Below are 18951 nucleotides of genomic sequence, written 5' to 3'. Positions count from 1 at the left end.
TCTGAATCAAGAGCTTGTACCTTTTCTTACTTGGATATTTATGCTGGATGTTAAGCATCATAAAACATTGTACACTGAGAATTCAGTGCATGACTGTATGTGTATGTTCAGAACCTCACTAATAATCACTGCAGGCTTTGTTTGTGGAATAGTAACCATCCCATCTCAGCCCCTTGAGGGCGCTGTAGTTTGGGATGGGAAAACCTCTGAGCCGCCCGGACTGCTTGCGGCAGAACCCCAGGTGCCTTGGGAAGGGCGATGATGAGGAGGCATACATTGAGGACTGCTATGTGCCACAGCGGTCAATTTATGACACCATGCGCATCAATGAGCAGATTGATCAAGGCACAAAGCTCAGCCAGCCTTCTCGCAGCACTCTGGGCTCAGGGGGTGGTGAGGGAAGTACACTCTCCAGCAATGGGACTTTGGGAGCTGACATAGGTGGAGTATTTGTTGCACGGGGAGGGCCTGCAGATGCAGGTGTGAAAAAGCTGGATGAAAGAGTTATTTTTGATGCTCTGAAACTCACCGGTGATCCTCAGAGTATGTCACCTGTCGGAGGAGTTGGATCTGGAGTGGTTATTCCTGCATCAAATTCAGCTGCCGTTGGGGCAGCTGTTGTGACCAAAAGGCGGCACCAGGGTGGTGACAAGAAGGACAATCCAAATCGGCGCTCATGGAAAGCTTTCATGCCCCCTACTTACCCTGAGTTTGCAGAACGTTTAGAGCTTTCACCTGGAGAGAGTGGAGAGAAACGTCTGTCTGGGGCTGGAATCCCAGTTTCTCCTCTCCATCCTGTGCCGTCTTTACTAGCCTCATCTATTCCTTCTACATCATCGCCTCCTTTGGCACCACCTTTCTCACCTTCCCCTGTCTCATCTGGAGGCCCTCAAACTCCACCTGTCTCTAGCTCTCCTTCTTTCACTCCCACTGTTAGCCCAATTCCTTCCCATCTTCCTCATCCGCTCAGACAAAAACAGCCCCACCAACTGCACTCCCACAAACTTGCTTCTGCTCTGCACTCTCCCTCAAAAGAACAACCACCCTCAGAGACTACTACTTTTGCTCAGTCGGTCACTCCACAACCTAGTCCTAGTATCTCTCAACAGGCCGAGAGAAAGAGAGGCGAGCAAAGTAAACCAACTCCAGTCCCAATGTGTGTTAGAAGTGTCTCAGAAGAACCACCACAAATTTGGGATACTACTGCAGCTAGAACTTCTGATAATGAGCGAGACTCACCGCTACTGGAACATGACCAAGACACTGTTCCACTAATACCTCCAAAACCAGTATTTTGTCCCCCCACTAAAGCCCGTACCTGGCCCCGCAGCATGAGGGGTAGTAAAAGGTCACTTGGGCATGGAAGGGTTCTCCCTATCCTGCCCCCACTGCCCCCCGTTCTTGGTGAGGAGAGTGATGAGGAATCTTTTTACCTGTTGGATCCTCCATCACCTTTCCTGCAAGAAGGAGAGGGACTTAATTATGGGGGTTTGCCCCTGTCTCCCTGTATCAGTCAGGAGGGTGGTGAGGATGGTTTATTGGGCTGGCCACCTCCTACTGCCAGTCTAAGAGAGAAGACAGCCTCTGAACTTTGCTTTGAAGAAGATGAACGCAGAATCTTGGAGGAGTTAGAGGAGGAGGATGAGATTGATAGAGAGCAGGAAAAGAAAGAAGAGGAGGAGAGACTGGAGATGGAGGAGAGAAATTGGCAAGCAGTGTTGAAACTGGAGAGCAGTGAAACAAGTGGTTTATCTTGGGAGGTAGAAGAGGAGGAATCACAATTACAAGACTGGGAAACACAACAACTTGCATCCTCAGGCCACTGGCCCCTTTTGACACCACCTGTAGGATTTGGAGGCTCAGAGGCCCCTAGTGCTTCCCCCTGCCCCAGCTCAGAGGCAGGATCAGACGAACTCTTTCTTGAGCTGGAAAGACAGTGTTTGGAAGAAGACACAGACAAATCAACTGTTTCTGAGAAGAGGGATCTTTCTCACACTTATGAATACTCAGATACCTGTGACAACCTGCTTGAAGTGAAAATAGATCAAGTTGATGCCAGACATGAATGTGACATCACAGAGCTGTATGATGAAAACTGTGCTGTGATGTCATCACATGACGTCACATACCATGTAGAGCCCACAGATCAGACTGAGCCATGTGTAACACAAATAAATCAAAACTCACCAGAAAGTACGCAAAGCTGCTTTTCTCTTGAGGATACTGACCAAAGACGAGACAGACTGGAAATATGTCTTCCCTGTAATAGTGAGGGTAATGACCATGAACAAGATGATTATATTGCGTGTACAGCTGATGCAGATGCTTTAGATTCTGAATCAAGTGGCATTCAAACCTCACAACAAGATAGGACTGTTCCATCCGATACAATTCAGACTGTGAGCTATGAGCGACCCGAGAGTGATTCAGATTTAGGCAGCGGAGCTTTATCAGATCATGAACAGCAAGAGGATGAGGAGGTAATGAAACAAGATGAGACATCTGACATTCATATCTCCTTACAGCATAGACTTTTCCCCCCAGAGAATTTGAATGCAGATGTTGAATGTAATATGAATCTTGGCATCTTCATGACTGATTTAGAAGGGGTGGAAATTGAGGACAGTTTTCACCAGTCTCCAGAGTGCTCTGTGTTGGAGGATGAGGCAGAAAGTGAAGTTAGGAACAGTCACTGTGAGGCTGTCTCTCATGAGGATGCAGTTTCCTCTGAGCCTGCTCAAGTAACTATGGAAATGACCTCTGACCAAGAGAGAGCTACTTTAAACTCAGAGAAAGAAGAGATTTCAGTCTCCATGGAAGTATTTGTTCAAGAGGAGGTGTCATCACATGAGTGGGAAGTAACAGAGGCTGTTCAGGGAACCACAAGTACGCCAAAATCAGATGCCTCATACCCACAGTTAGATTCTCCCAATATCAGTATTGAATCTGCTCCACCTTCTCCTCTGCCTCTGTCATCCACTAAACATGAGTCAAGAACATCAGGACTTGAAAGCAAAGATGGTGATGCTTTTGTTGCAACAGACAGTTTTGTTTATTTAGCTGTTGCTGTGCCACCTCAGTATCATCAGGATTGTCCCCCATCCCCATCAGTGGAATCAGCCCCTCCAAGCCCCCTCCCAAAATGCTGCCCTGAGCCAGAGGAAGGGGCATTTCTCTCTTCCGATAGTTTTGTTTACCTGGCAGCCCCTGAGCGGCTTGTGTCTGATGGGGGCTCTGCTTGTGAAGACTGTCAGGATTTGGACTCTGAGTCAGAGGAAGCCCGATCAGGTGTTGACTTTGTACTCGGATCAATGACTGGGGATAGTGAATGGGACTCAGATGGATCAGGCTTAGACACTGTGCACCAACAGAGGGACCAGTGGGAGCAACTAGAGCCAGGCCTTTTACATGGTCTTTTTAACGAGGCAGAGAATCAGACAAACTCTCAGGAGGGTGTGGAATCATGTGACAATGACTGTGAGGCCACCTGTGAAGCAAGATCTGTGGAAGAAATCTCACCATTAAAACATGACCTCGATTTGGACACAAAGGTAAAGAACCTTCGTTAAGTTTATTGTTTTAGGTGGTGAGTGCAAAGGTTACTCTTTCAGTTTATATGTTGACTATTCTAAACCAGCTAGTCCTTTTGGTGACAAGAAAAAAGACTATGGAGCAGTGATTTTCAAACTGTGTTCTGCATGTTAATTGACTGATTAAACAATAGGTTTTATATAATTATTTTATAAATAAATAAAATAATTATATAAAACCTTTAAAATAATAAACCCGTAAGACTTTCGCTCATCTTTGGAACACAAATGAAGATTTTTTTTGATGAAATCTGAGATGAAGTTGCATAGCTGTCTATGGAGGGACAGAAAGCTCTTACATTTCATCAAAAACATCTTCATTTGTGTTCAGAAGATGAACGAAAGTCTTACAGGTTTGGAACGACATGAGGGTGAATAATTAATGACACAATTTTCATTTTTAAGTGAACTAACCCTTTAATACTCATAATCACAATGGTCTGAAATGACTTCAGGTGCATAGTATGTGTATGTATCCTGGGATTCTTTGTGTATTGCAGTGGAGTTCATGTGAACAAAAAAAAAGCTCGTTGAGCTAAAAAGTGTTTGGTTATAGGCAAATGAGTTTGTGCACGCATTTGCATGTTTCTGTCTCTCTTTTCTGTCTGTTTGGGCACTGCTTTGTCTAAGTGAGCACACTGTGTATGTTTTCGAATAAGATTTAGGAGTCAAAAAACAGACAGGAATGTTTTTTTTTTGTAAGTACATGTTAGATTTCTTGACATAATGTGAGTGTGCGCTTGACATTCTTTCTTGGCTGCCGTGACAAGGCCTGTGTCTGCTCTGTTTCACAGTGACAGTGGCGGGTGGCCGAGAGACTGCCTGTTAGTTTGTGAGCTCTCTGGATGGTTATTGCATTACTATCAGCCTGACTGATCATCCACATCTCATTTGACCCTCTGCCTCGGCCAAATCTGCCTTTCTGCATGGTCACTCTCAAAACCCCCTGTCCCTTCAAGTGTAATCAGATGCAGGAACCCTTTTAGGCTGGATTTGGGTAGAGAGGATTATAGCAACTGAGGGACTGAACAGGATCAGCTAGCAAATTATATTTAAACTTGGTTGGGATAAAAAAAAAAATTAAAAGAGCAGAACAAAATGACTGATTTGAGGGGTGGCAGTCATCCAGTGCCAAACTAACTCAAAATCTCTTCCCACTTCAAATCCCTCTCTTTTCTTCCCAGCTGCAGTCTGATGGTGCTGCAATTGAGATAAGGAAGTGAGAAATAAACATCAGGCTCTGTACGAAGAGCCACATTTGCCAGTAACACACAAACACTGTATAAAGTTGTTGGAAATATAAATAGATGATAAGGACATGTCAGTCCTATCAAAGCAGGGCTTGACTCTCGCCCCCACAATGCCCAAAGCCAAGGGAGTCAACCACAGAACTCAGGAAAGGTCTTTGTAATCTTTTGGAGTAGCTCTCCGTTACGGGCTGGCTCCAGTGAAATTGCACGCTTGCAATGGGTGCTGATTTGGAGGGTAAAGTTAGAAAATTTTGCAACAGCCCGATCATGAATGAACAAAGAGTCTCTATGGCAGAACACCTGGTAGTACTCAAAATAAGAGCTGCATGAGCAATAAGAGGCGTCAGAAGAAACGTCTGACGTAACATCTGAAACCCACACTCATTTTTGAGTCTGTCCAGGGTAGAGTTTTAGAGACGGTCAGGTAAACAGACGCACTAACTGATACACACAGTGGAAAGGGAAGAGCAATCAGGGTGTGAGTGAGCACTGATGTTATGGCATATGGTAACAGCGGGTATATTTGATTGTTTGGATAATGATGGCAGTGAAAGACAGTGTGCGGGAAACACCTGTGATTAAAGACTGTTACAAACAAAAGAGTTTGAATGAACCCTGCGGCCCCGTCAGGCACAACAACGGCCATAACAAAGCTGTCACATATGCTGTAAACTCATTGACTGTTTTTAACCTCATTTGCTCAGTATGTATTAATGGAACCATGGGAATTATTTCCTTGTTAGAACATTTGGGTCAGATAAAATGGAGTCATCCTTCAAGTCCTTTGAAAAGGAAACGGGGGTAAAAAGGGGCTGAGGGGCTGAGAGACCGGAAGAACACAGGAGGTGAAAGCAAAGACAGGAAGAGTAGGACTGGAGAGAGAGTTTTGGAAAGTCTCTATAGAACAAGAAAGTTGCTAGAGGCTGTGTTTTCATTGATTTGAAAAAAATTATATTCCTGTGATTTCCTGTGATATCAAGTCCAGAAATGTTGCATTTATGATCCTCTTTTGTCCCTCAAGACAAGATAGCCTTTTATTTTAATTTATTTTTTACATATTATTATTTGCTGCTTTTAGACATTTATAGCCTTAAATTTCTTATGGTTATGCTTTGAGTCTTATGCACTAAAGATGGAATTCCACGCTTTGATTCTGTCTGTGCTACATTTGTAGCACATTTTAAAAAATATTACCTTAAAATTTCCATGAAATCATTTAAGATATGTATAGCCTGCACTCGGCACCACATGAATTTTAAATAAAATATCAGGCAGAAGTTTGGCCATACTTCAAAATAGTAATAATAAAGTCATCAAAATTATAAAAATAATGGAAATGGAAGTATGGGAAATATGCAGTGACCAAATGGTGGTTATCAAAACTGTTGTATTCTGACTCAATCATTAAAAAATTCAACAGTTTTGTATGAAATTCATGCATAGACACAATTTTAGACCTTTGAGGTCATGAGAAAAATACATTAATTTGCGTGTCCAAACTTTTGACTGGTACTGTAATTTTGTCTGATTGATTTTATCTTGCCTTCAGCAAAAAAATGGAACAAAAATTAATTTCTCATGCTGCTTTCAGATACAGAACAAGATTTAGAAAGCTCAGCAAAAATCAGCACATAGTGTGAGGGATATAGCAGTTAACTCCTAGCCAGCTATTATAATATTTTCTTAAGCGAAATGTGGGCATACCCGCTTAGGCAGTGTGGAGTTGTGGTTTGAAATGAAGAGAGAGAAACAAAAGACTCCAAATGGCTATAATGTTGTGGGTTGGCGGTAGGATGGAGTGCTGCCAGTAGCTAAAAGTGATCTGTGGGGGTTCGGATGAGAAACAAAAGAGTTTAAAGTTCGGTGACAAAAGAGAAAGAGAGTGTTGGAGAGATAAGTGTGAAGCAGTCCTGTATGTGTATGTGTATGTGTGCGTGTGACCGGCCTGCTGGCCAGATTGGTTGAGAGCGTTTGAGTGGAATGACAGGCATCCTAGATATTTTCCAGAGGCCTGCATACAAGAGTCAAACACTCTCTGAGAGAACGAGTAAAGAGAAAAGAGATTGTTTTTTGCGCTGACCTCTTTTTGTTGTTGTATGGATATGTATAGCTATGTCCTACTTACATGTATATATGTGCATCTTTGTTCAGATTTTAGAGTTCTGACAAACTAAATTCCCTCTCTTCCTGTTGTGAATTATTAATCATAGCACAAACATGTAGATATATAATTGTCTATGAAATAATTAACAGCTTTCCCTTGGATTTGGCCACATGAGTTGTGGAAGATCTGCCACAGATGCAGATGAATGGAGTTATTTCTGTGCTGGTGGGTGAAAAGTGCCACATGTGATGAATGAGCAGGATTAAAAACGGGAAATGGCTCCAAGTGTACACACCGTGGGTAAAGAGGAGGAGGCCTAGATGATGGTTTCAGGATAATGTTGGACAGGATATAGAAAGACAAAAGGGGACCAACACTCTCTTCGTTGCACACATGCTTACGCTTTCACAGTCACATATACTGTCGACGAGAGGGTGGAGCAGGTTGAAGCTGTGGCTCATTGTTTTGAGGCCGACAGACATCCTGTTTGAAGCAGGAATGAAGCCCCTTGCAACAAGGCAACTGCAAACACACCAACACACACTCACACGCAAAGCACTTAAATATAAACATGCAAAGGATGCTGGATTTTATTGAATTGTGCATGCTTGTTTCCCTTATATTTACAGTTAGATTACTTTTGCCATCATATAACACTCAAAGTTATACTAATACTAAGAATACTAATAATTTAATAACACTGTTAAATTTTATCTTAAAGGGTTAGTTCACCCGAAAATGAAATTTCTGTCATTAATTACTCACCCTCATGCCGTTCCAAACCCGTAAGACCTTCGTTCATCTTCAACAAATTAAGATATTTTTGATGAAATCTGAGAGCTTTCTCATAGAAAGCAACAAAATTACTGCATTCAAGGTCCAGAAAAGTAGTAAAGACATTGATTAAAATAGTCAACGTGACTACAGTTCAACCTTAATGTTATGAAGCGATGAGAATACTTTTTGTACAAAATTTATTCATCAGTTTCCTCTCTACCCTGTCATTAACGATGTCTTTACTACTTTTCTGGATCTTGAATGTGGTAATTATGTTGCTTTCTATGGGAGATTAAAAAACCTCTTGGAATTCATCAAAAATCTCTTAATTTGTGTTACAAAGATGAACAAAGGTCTTGCGGGTTTGGAACGACATGAGGGTGAGTAATTAATGACAGAAATTTCATTTTTTGGGTTTTATTTATCATACTGTGCATTATAATGTTGCACTTTCATATATTTGGACAAAATATGCTGCATCTGAATATGCCTACTTTCCTACTATATAGTAGGTGGGAAAACAGTATGTGAAATGAGTAAGATGTTTGTAAAACAGTAAAACACCCTGATGACCTACAACTTCTGGTGAGTTTTTGGAGTGTGCATTCAATGGAAATGTTACTGTCCCATGAGGCTACGGGAGAGGAGTTGTGGATGGCAGTGAATCGAGGCAACCACAGTTATAGGTCACACAACAAAACCAACATAGCGGATGTATTATGTCTGAATTTCAGTCATACTTTTTATTGGTCGCAAAGTTCTATCCTCATCCAGATGGATTCAATAAGGTAAATTTTCCTGTTTCACATTACAAAACTAAAATCGGTTTCATGTTGACTTCAAACTTCTCTTTGGTAACTCCTGGTTATGGTGTTGGTTAGAGGTATTTGGCAACTTGTTTGTGGGGAACCACTGTGTTGAATATTCTATCAGAGCTGTAGTGTTAGGCTGCTGGAGAAATAGAGCTGTACAATGTTGCTGCCAAGGCTCTGTATTTAATTTCAGTCAATGTGTGGGGGCTGAAAACTGCTTCCCCATTTATAAATGGACATGCCACCATTATTATGTTGTTGTGTTTGTACAGCCTTGACCTGTTTAGACACATTCTATCATATCACATGTTCAGTAACATAACATGCATGTTGGTTATGCACTATTCAAGTCACTTGTTCTCTCTCTAGGCAGTGGAAAGGGAGCAGTTTGACAGCATTCAGCCTAAACTGCAGCATGTCAACGCTGTGGGTCAAGGTCTCATCCAGAGTGCAGCCAAACACACCGACACTCAGGCCCTGGAACATGACTTGGAGACCACCAACCTGCGCTGGAACTCCCTCAACAAGAGGGTAAGCTTGCATCTATTTTTAGCATGTTTTCTTAATGGACTGAGAAAAATTCATTTTGAAAGAAAAATGTTCTTTTATTCACAGGTTGCTGAAAGAATCGCACAGCTGCAGGAGGCCCTGTTGCATTGTGGGAAGTTCCAAGATGCTCTAGAGCCACTCTTGAGCTGGCTGAGTGACACAGAAGAGCTCATAGTCAATCAAAAACCTCCCTCCGCTGAGTACCGTGTGGTCAAAGCACAAATTCAGGAGCAGAAGGTTAGATTTTAATCAATTTTGAATTTAATTTTGAATGCAATTAATTTCAGTAAATTATTCATTAAAGGTTTGCATTACATTAATATTACCTACATTAAACTTATTTCATTCATATATTCATTTTTACTGAAGTTGAAAGACTTTAGCATGTCTTGATTATTAGACTAATCTAACCTTCTAGATAATATAAAATAAATTAATTTAGGATCACTAACCTGGATTCCATATTTTTATAAGCTGCTGCAACGGTTACTGGATGACCGCCGTGGGACAGTGGAGATGATCAGGGCAGAAGGAGAGCGCATCGCTGCTACGGCTGAGACACAAGACAGAGACAAAATCCAGAAACAACTTAAGAGCCTTGGAGAAAGATGGACAAACCTGCTGGAAAAGGCCAGCGCCAGGTAAACTCCTTAATCAGAGCAATACAGACACCCAGACACAACCATAAAACCTCTTAATCAGATCTCTTACTCAGAATTCAATCACTTGGTTGCTTTACAAGGCCATAAAATGGAGTAGAATAATCATATAACACAGATTTCCTCCTAACCTCACGTCCTCAGGCAACGGCAGCTAGAGGAGCTGCAGGTGTTAGCGCTGCAGTTCCATGAGGCCGTGGAGCCCCTCGGGGAGTGGTTGAGCGCAACAGAGAGACGTTTGAGCTCCGCTGAGCCAATGGGAACCCAGACCTCCAAAATCACACAGCAGATTGTAAGACACAAGGTAAAGTATGTGCAACACCTGGGAGAGATGTGTCCTGGCAGTTTGCAGAGGATACGTTTGCTGGAACTGTTGCTGCCAAACCAAGATCTGTCATTTTAGCAAGCAATTTTCAAAGTGTCAAGCATCATTAGACTGACTAGAGATGCAGAGGAGAGAACAGATTGTCAGTCTCCTGTGGTTTTAAATGGACAAGTAGGAGTGCAGTTATCTAAGAAGGCACGGATTTCAGGTCTCTGGTTGTGATCCTGCCCACATCCTTTCCATTTTGCAGTTTAATTTCATCATGATTTCTTTTTTTTATGGTTGTGTTTCCATCTCATCCTGTGTTGATTCACATTTTTATTTTTTGCTTGCATCAGTTAATTATGATTTGTCATTGTTCTGTATTGTCATGTATGTTTATGTTTGCCTTATCTTTTTTTCTCCTTCGACTCATCCCATCATGTCTCCTCTTTAATCTGGGCTATAATCCCAGGCTGTCCAAGAGGAGGTGTCCTCTCGGGAAAATGATGTAGACCATCTTGAGACGCTCAGCCAATCATTGTACCCGCTCAGCTGTGTGGCGGATCGAGATTGGCTGGGCGATCGTGTGGCGGCAGTGCGCAACGGGCACACGGAGCTGCGTGATTGGTGCGATCGGAGAGAGGCCATGCTGGAGCAGGCCCTGGCCAATGCTCAACTATTTGGAGAGGAAGAGGTGGAAGTCCTTAACTGGCTAGCTGAGGTGGCCCAGAGACTGTCTGAGGTCTCAGTACAGAGTTATCAGCCGGAGCTACTAGAGCAGCAGCACAAACACACACTGGTACGATTTTGCAGGGTATAGCAGCCCAGGACCAACAATACCGTATAAGTCAGTTTAGAGAAGATGAATACTGCTGAGCGGCCCTCATCCGAAAAAATAGCTGTCAGAAGAGTTACGCTAGGGCTGTCAGTCAATTAAAGCTTTTAATCAAATAAATTACATGAATTAATTAATCTAATTAATTGCAAATACCAATTTTTGCTGAGAAAAGCACCCAAATGAAAATAATTTAAAGACATACTGTTGACTACATTCTGAACTTTACTTTACATAAAATTCCCTTAAATTATTTCCAGAGTTAATGTTTCTACTGCTGGTCCCCTACAGGCTCTTAATGAAGAGATTATCAGCAGGAAGAAGACAGTGGACCAGGCCATTAAGAATGGACAGGCTCTGCTTAAACAAACCACTGGTACTTTACCGTCCAGTCTCTATGTTCATCGGTGTATTACTGAATTCCTCCGTTGATTGTGATCATGTTTGATCTCTGTGACAGGTGAGGAGGTCCTGTTGATCCAGGAGAAGTTAGATGGTATCAAAAGCCGCTACGCAGAGATGACAGCGGGCAGCAGCAAGGCCCTCCGTACTCTGGAACAGGCCCTTCAGTTGGCCACACGATTTGCTAGCTCACATGATGACATCAATCAATGGTTGGATAGTGTGGAGGCAGAGCTTAACAATGTTGAGCCAGACACAACACCAGCCTATCAGGACAGACAGAGGGTGAGTATCTCTACTTTTTTTTTTTTTTTTTTTTTTTTTTTCATTAGTTTATGAATTACTTTTCTTTTAGACCATACACAGCTATTTTTGTTTTAGCTAAATCAAAAAAAGTTTCTTTTACGTGCATTCATTATTTTATATTGTGTATATATTTGCCTCAGGAGCTGAAGTGTGTGTCTGCTGAGAAGAGGTTAGTTCTGGATACTGTGAATGAGGTAGGCAGTGCTTTACTGGATCTAGTGCCCTGGCGTGCACGGGAAGGCCTGGACCGCCTGGTCGCTGATGCCAATCAGCGCTACCGCCAAGCAGATGAGACCATCACACAGAGAGTGCAGTTAGTGCAGGCTGCCATCCAAAGGTCACAGCAGGTACTGCAACAAATACTGTTCATTTACACACACATATATATATATATATATATATATATATATATTACAAAAAAGTAATTGTTTCTATATCATGTACTGTAAAATGTTATTATTATAAATATTTAACATGAATTGTTGCTTTAGTAATATTTGATTTGGGACGCTATGTCCATGTTGCTTGCTTGAATTGTAAATATTTTTGTCACACTTCCTTTTTGACAATGTATTTATGTGTGTTATTGTTTCAGTATGAGGAGGCAGTCGATGCGGAGCTGACTTGGGTCGGTGAGACAGAGAGGAAGTTAGCGTCTCTGGGGCCTCTGAGTCTGGAGCCCGATGTGACTGTGGCACAGCTCCAGGTGCAGAGAGCCTTTAACATTGACATCATCCGTCACAAAGACACCGTGGACCAACTTCTTAAGACACGAGAGGACATCCTGGAGAGCTGCAGTGAACAGCAGAGAGAGGCTCTGAAGGTTAGAGACAAAATAAAGAAGAAAGAGAGAGGGAGGGGGCAGAGTAATCCGTGTACAGTAATTATTCTCCTGCGAAAGGTTAGGTTATTAAATTGAATCAATGTGACTCATGCATTTTCCGGCGGAGATTTGATTTGTTGAGTCATGGTTGGGAAAAACAACAATGCAAGCTTGTTTTTCAGTCTCTCAAAAGACTAATTTGGTTGACCCGCTAAAACCTCTTTCATCTTCCTCCTGTAGGTGAAGACAGATTCTTTAAGTGCTCGTTATGAAGCAGTAAATCAGAATCATGCTGAGCGCTTCTCAGCTCTGGAGCAGGCTCAGGTGCTGGTGGCGCGGTTCTGGGAGACATATGAGGAACTTGAACCCTGGCTGGGCGAGACCGAGACTCTGATTGCCCAGCTACCCCTTCCCGCCATTGACACAGACGCACTCAGACAACAGCAAGACCAGATGAGGGTAACTGTGCTTTATGCAGATGAAGGACTTAAGTCCCTTTTGCTTCTTTGTGGTTATAGGCATGGATTAAGACACACAAAACTTACACATGACATGTTTCATGTTTCCTTGTCTAGCTTCTGAGAGAGTCCATCTCTGAGCACAAGCCACACATAGACAAACTGCTAAAGATCGGCCCACAGCTGGCAGAACTGAGTGCCCAGGAAGGAGCAACAGTGAGACAACGTTATAATGAAGCAGAGAGACGTTACATCAACATCAAAGAGGAGGTCAAAAGTCGAGCCACAGCACTGGATGAAGCAGTGTCACAGTCTGCCCAGGTATTTGCTCCAAAATGTTAGCATGCTTACTTTGGACTGCTGCCCAGCTTGTCATTTATTTAAGAGTTACAGTTCAGCATTATACAGCACAAATAAGTTCATTTAAGTTATTTTAAGTGACACATCACTTTTAATTACCCATTATTTCACACTAAGTCTGTTTTTAAATAACATCACTGACATCATCAGCTGCATTTTTGCTGAATGTTTGTTATTGATTCTTCCTGCTGGCTTGTTGCATGCTGTTGAATTAACACATTGTACTGTTTCTCCACCTCCATCCCTTCAAACTCTACTATACTGTAACTCCAACTTTCCCATCCTTTTGCCCCATATTCTGTCACCCTCTCCTTTCCATGTCCTGTATCCCCTAAACTTCCCCCATTCCTGCTTGCAAATCTCCCTTTGCCTATTCCCTCCACCTCTCCCTCCCATGTCCGTTTGGTCCATCCGTCCACCCATCACTCATGTTTGTGGATGTGCTGTGTGTGTCCATCCCTCCATCATCACTGCTCTCTGCAACACCCTCAGCTGGTAGAGGTAAGAACTCCATCACGCACTGATTTAACCACTGATATAATGTGTGTATTGGATTGGGAATCAGGAATTTTCAGTAATTGTTAATAAAATCGAAATACTTTTTATCATTCTGATGAAACAAACATGTGATATGAACTAGTTTTAGCATACATCAGTTGACCTTACTGTCTTTGATACAAAGACAGTATCTTGTTAGTACAAGAAGATATAATATAAAATATACATTTTGATTCTTTGTTTCTTATTCTACATATAATAGTGTGCAATTTATTCAAATATCACCTTAAACCTTCTTCCTTTACTCTTTTGAACAGCATGTTTCTTGAAATACTGTAGATTTTGTCTTAGAATAAGCGATTTTTGACACCTCCATCCTTACACCCAAAAAAAAATTTAGTTCATTTTTTTCCACTTTAAGAACAGCAGCATACACGTTTCAGTACTTGTATTTCTTATTTAGCATCAACTTCCTCTGCCCTTTTGCATGTGTCTGGGATAAATCTCCCCTCCTCCTTATGCCTGGTCCTTCTCCAGTTACTTTTGTGTGCTGTATTTGTTTTGATTATCGTCATCTTTCTCTCCATTCAGTTCCATGATAAGATGGACCCTCTGTTGGAGACTCTGGAAGGGGCAGTTCAGCGCTTACGGCAGCCCCCTCCAGTGGCCGCTGAGGTGGAAAAGATCCGTGAACAACTGGCAGAGCACCGGGCTACAGGACTAGAGCTGGACAAACTCCTGCCGTCTTTCAGCGCCCTGTGTGCCCGAGGAGAAGAGCTCATCAGCCGAGCCCCACACGATGATCCTGCTGCCCAGGGTAAAGATCTTTGATCTGAAATGACACTATATGGCTGTATGAAATACTCCATCCTATGTGTTTTGATAAATCTGTGTTCTGTTCCCATTCTCAGCGGTGCGTTCACGACTCCTGCGGCTGCGCTCTCTGTGGGATGAAATCAGGCAGAGGGCGGAGGAAAGAGAAGGTAAACTTCAGGATGTTCTAGATCTCGCTGGAAAGTTCTGGGCTGACATGGCCGCTCTGCTGAGCACACTCCGTGACTCTCAGGACATCGTGAAAGAGCTGGAGGACCCGGGGGTGGATCCCTCACTCATAAAACAACAAATAGAGGCAGCAGAGGTCAGTCCAACAAAAGAGATGGATGTCTTTTTCTTAGGTTAAATTCAGTTTTCACTAAGGATGTACAAAAACTAAATATTTTCAAAACCGACAAGTCAGTAGGTTACCTGAACAGCTAGTCCACTAATCAGTCTCAAGGAAGACCTTTATAGATCAGTGGTCTCAGCCAGGGGGACCAGAGCCAACTAGGGGGCCTCAGCACATTTCTAATGTGCCTCAAGATTACTAAAAAGTATTTAAAATAATAAATTGATTAAAAAGGTTTACAGCAGAAATACCATAAATAGCCTATATCAGGAAGCCTTTGAATATTGTGTTGAACAATGGGGGCCTTTGAGTCAAAAAGGTAAAGAGCCACTGGTATAGATGGATGACTAGTCAACCATTCTAACCTATTCTTACTTATAACCCAAAATGTGTATAATGATGTGTCCAGTTTAATAAAACAGTTCTTGATGGGTAGTTAGAGTAGAATGAACTACATAATGTTGTGCCAAGACAAAGATCTCAAGAGAATGTAGTCATGATGTTTTATCTCACACTCAGGCCATTAAGGCAGAGACAGATGGGCTGAGGGAGGAACTGGAGATCGTACGAACTCTTGGAGCTGACCTCATCTTTGCCTGTGGAGAGACAGAGAAGCCAGAGGTCAAGAAAACCATTGATGAGGTAAGAGGATAGAAGGGTGATGAGCCATGTGTGGATTGCCCCATTTCACTCAAATTTAAACAAAATATCTCCATGTTGTTGATTTGACACACAGATGAATGCCGCCTGGGAAGGCTTGAACCGCACGTGGAGAGAGAGAATGGAGAGACTGGAAGAGGCCATGACTGACTCTGTGCAATACCAGGATGCTCTTCAGGTGTCTATTTCTCTGTTGGTACCACAAAATCTGCCCTGATTGGTCAAGCCAACTGTGTGTTCACAATCATCACTTTGTCTCTTCAGGGCATGTTTGACTACTTGGACAACGCTGTCATCAAATTGTGTGACATGCCAGCTGTGGGGACAGACCTCAGCACCGTCAAACAACAGATAGAGGAGCTCAAGGTTTGAATCAGACCTTGTCTACTCTTATCTCTCAAATTACTTTGAGAAAAGGATTGACCCTTTTTCTTTGTCCATGACACAGCAATATAAAGTGGAGGTGTACCAGCAGCAGATTGACATGGAGAAGCTTTGTCACCAAGGAGAGCTGCTGCTCAGGAAAGTGAGCGACCAAACAGACCGGGACATGATTCAAGAGCCTCTCACTGAGCTACGCCACCTGTGGGACAACCTGGTGGACAAAATCACAATCAGACAGGTGTGGAAATGGAGACCATTTTCTTATCTCAGTCAACTTTTACATTTACTATCAAATGACTTAAAGGGTTAGTTCACCCAAAAATAAAAATTCTGTCATTAATTACTCACCCTCATGTCATTCCAAACCCGTAAGACTTTCGTTAATTTTCGAAACACAAATGAAGATATTTTTAATGAAATCTGAGAGCATCAACTCGCACATCAGTTGTGGTAAACAGAAGCTCAAGCATGTTTGCTTGACATTTGACAACCAATGAGGTTCATTCTCGTGTGTTACACAGCATGTTTGAGCTTCCAGAGAGGTTTGTTCTTACGCATCAACCATGTTTTGTTGAGCTTCTGTTTATGTTCGCTGATCAATGTTTATATGTGAATAAAAGCCTAAACTAAATCTGTTCATTATGTAAAGCGATCAAGTCTCTTCAGCAAATTTGGACATGAAAGTGGTAGTTGCACAGCTGTCTATGGAGGGACAGAAAGCTCTCAGATTTCATCAAAAAGTTCTTCATTTGGGTTCCAAAAATGAACGAAAGTCTTACGGGTTTGAAACAACATGAGAGTGAGTAAATGATGACAGAATTTTCATTTTTGGGTGAACTAACCTTTAAATAATAGATGATTCGGATAAGCCATTATAAAATGCAGATAAATTCACACCTGTGACCTCAGTTTAATGCTCCAAATGCTCCTTAAAACAGCCTACAGTTAAGCTAATAAATTATTATTGAATTATTAAATTGATGTTATTAATAAGTTTATTATTAATAATACAATATTTAACTGATTATTGAAAATTTGGGTCTTGGAATTGTAAAATGGAGTATGAGAATAATAAATCAATTTAAATTCAATCAAAAAACATTGTTGCCATAGTTTACTGCATTTTAGATGGCAGACAAGAAAGGCTTTTACTCTTGATTGTATTTTGATTCTGTCTTCTCTCTCTCAGCACAAACTGGAGGGTGCGCTGTTGGCTCTAGGTCAGTTCCAGCATGCTCTCTCTGAGCTGCAGTCTTGGCTCAGTCACACTCATGCCACACTGGACACCCAGCGACCCATCAGCTCTGACCCCAAGGCCATTGAAATTGAGCTGGCTAAGCATCATGTACATCACTTTGGGCCTTATTTTTATGTACTCTCCATTTTTAAAGCAAATTCCTTTAATCAAGCTCTCTTTGTAGGTTTTAAGAAACGATGTGCTGTCCCATCGGTCCACTGTGGAGACAGTGAACAGAGCGGGCTCAGAGCTGCTGGAGTCCAGTCCTGGAGACGAAATCAACCACCTGAGAGACCAGCTGGATGAGCTCAACCGAAGCTGGAAGAACCTTCTGCTGAAGACTGATGAGAGGCAGAAGCTTTTGGAAGCTGCCCTGCAACAGGTGCTCTAGATATTAATACATCATTATACAGAGAGATCTGATTGAATGCACCAATAAAAAACAAGTGCATCTACATATGTTTGTAGCTTGAAATGCATTGTTTGCAGTGGATTATATTCAAGTTTATTCAATAAAATGGATGCAGTTTGGAGGGTTGCTGTGCATGGAGAATGGCTCTCTTTAATATTGTAGTACAGGTGTCGGATCAATTAGCTCATTGTTTTTCCCCTGCATGGTTTCTGTGTCAGGCGGAGGGTTTCCATGGAGAGTTGGAGGAGTTTCTGCAGTGGCTCAGACGCACAGAGAGTCAGCTGTCCGCTGCCAAACCCACAGGTGGCCTGCCTGAGACTGCCAGAGAGCAGCTGCAGCAACACATGGTACGCAAAATGAGTTCACCTCTCGTCCACCCAAACCACCCTCAAATATACTACAACTTACAACAATTTCAAATGACAGGAAATAGTTTTAAATTTTATTTATTTATTTAGCATTCTTTGGAAATATCAAGAAATGACACAAAATGGACATAACATGTTAAATACTGCATTTGTATCCTATTAGGAAAAGCATAATTGTATTATACTATTATTTTTTAACAGTGTTATTTTAGCATTATGTACTAATATAGTGTTTATGTATATTATTTATATATTTATTTTTATAATTCTCCTCTGTCCCATTTATAGGAGCTCCAGGCTCAGTTGACCAAAAGAGGAGAGCAGTATCATCGGCTACTGGATAAGGGAGAGTCCATTCTTCTGGCCAGAGGAGGGGAGGATGCTGGACCTGGTGCCACCCAGACCCAACAGAATCTGGCCATGCTACAGAACAAGTGGGCCAGTCTGAATGCCAAAATGGATGACAGAAGGGTGAGGAAATCAGTGACAGATTTATGACCTTACAAAAAAGCTCTTTCATTAAATTATTATTAACAGATTCATGAAATATCTTATTCTGCCTTGCAGTCCTAATAGTTCTGTCTCGGTGTCCATCTCTTTTCACAGGGTAAACTGGAGGAAGCTGTCTCACTGGCGACAGGATTCCAAACCTCCCTGCAGGACACCATAAACTGGCTGACACAGGCAGAGCAGACTCTCAACATGGCTCAGCCACCCAGTCTCATTCTCGACACTGTCCTGTTCCAGATAGATGAGCACAAGGTTGGAAGAAAATGTGGTTTACTTAGTTTTGTTTGTTGAATATTTATATCTGAAATAAATGCCACTTCGTTTAATACTTTATTTATTTAAATGATTTTGGATAAAAGCATCTGCCAAATGACTACTTACACAAAGTTTGGAGTCAGTAAGATTTTTTTTATTATTATTATTATAGAAAGAAATTAACTTTTATTCATTAAGGTTGCATTAAATTTATCAAAAGTGATAGTAAA

The 18951-nt window shown here is 41.9% G+C and overlaps 1 protein-coding gene across 26 annotated transcripts in view; it reads left to right on the top strand.

Moving 5' to 3' along the window:
• The window catches only part of macf1a (microtubule actin crosslinking factor 1a), a 182457-nt gene that overhangs the window by 144593 nt on the left and 18913 nt on the right, over nucleotides 1-18951 (top strand). For 23 of the 26 annotated variants that reach the window (XR_007926431.1, XR_007926430.1, XM_051872303.1 and 20 more), the window contains 22 exons: nucleotides 8903-9064; nucleotides 9149-9319; nucleotides 9557-9723; nucleotides 9886-10045; nucleotides 10521-10847; nucleotides 11175-11259; nucleotides 11344-11570; nucleotides 11732-11938; nucleotides 12187-12414; nucleotides 12655-12873; nucleotides 12990-13193; nucleotides 14322-14547; nucleotides 14642-14868; nucleotides 15415-15537; nucleotides 15632-15733; nucleotides 15820-15921; nucleotides 16004-16177; nucleotides 17129-17284; nucleotides 17361-17558; nucleotides 17807-17935; nucleotides 18245-18427; nucleotides 18563-18718. Coding sequence is in view for 24 of the 26 variants with exons in the window: in XM_051872303.1 (XP_051728263.1) it covers nucleotides 8903-9064; nucleotides 9149-9319; nucleotides 9557-9723; nucleotides 9886-10045; nucleotides 10521-10847; nucleotides 11175-11259; nucleotides 11344-11570; nucleotides 11732-11938; nucleotides 12187-12414; nucleotides 12655-12873; nucleotides 12990-13193; nucleotides 14322-14547; nucleotides 14642-14868; nucleotides 15415-15537; nucleotides 15632-15733; nucleotides 15820-15921; nucleotides 16004-16177; nucleotides 17129-17284; nucleotides 17361-17558; nucleotides 17807-17935; nucleotides 18245-18427; nucleotides 18563-18718 (3933 nt within the window). In the remaining 2 variants the exon portion in view is untranslated. The remainder of the gene's footprint in view (nucleotides 1-8902; nucleotides 9065-9148; nucleotides 9320-9556; nucleotides 9724-9885; nucleotides 10046-10520; nucleotides 10848-11174; nucleotides 11260-11343; nucleotides 11571-11731; nucleotides 11939-12186; nucleotides 12415-12654; nucleotides 12874-12989; nucleotides 13194-14321; nucleotides 14548-14641; nucleotides 14869-15414; nucleotides 15538-15631; nucleotides 15734-15819; nucleotides 15922-16003; nucleotides 16178-17128; nucleotides 17285-17360; nucleotides 17559-17806; nucleotides 17936-18244; nucleotides 18428-18562; nucleotides 18719-18951) is intronic. The other 3 variants (XM_051872300.1, XM_051872301.1, XM_051872290.1) reach the window with 1 other exon arrangement.

This window comes from Ctenopharyngodon idella, chromosome 19, assembly GCF_019924925.1.
Source record: "Ctenopharyngodon idella isolate HZGC_01 chromosome 19, HZGC01, whole genome shotgun sequence".
NCBI classification, from domain to species: Eukaryota; Metazoa; Chordata; class Actinopteri; order Cypriniformes; family Xenocyprididae; genus Ctenopharyngodon; species Ctenopharyngodon idella.
The sequence above is the reverse complement of the archived record's forward strand: the minus strand, read 5'-3'. Positions and strand labels throughout refer to the sequence as shown.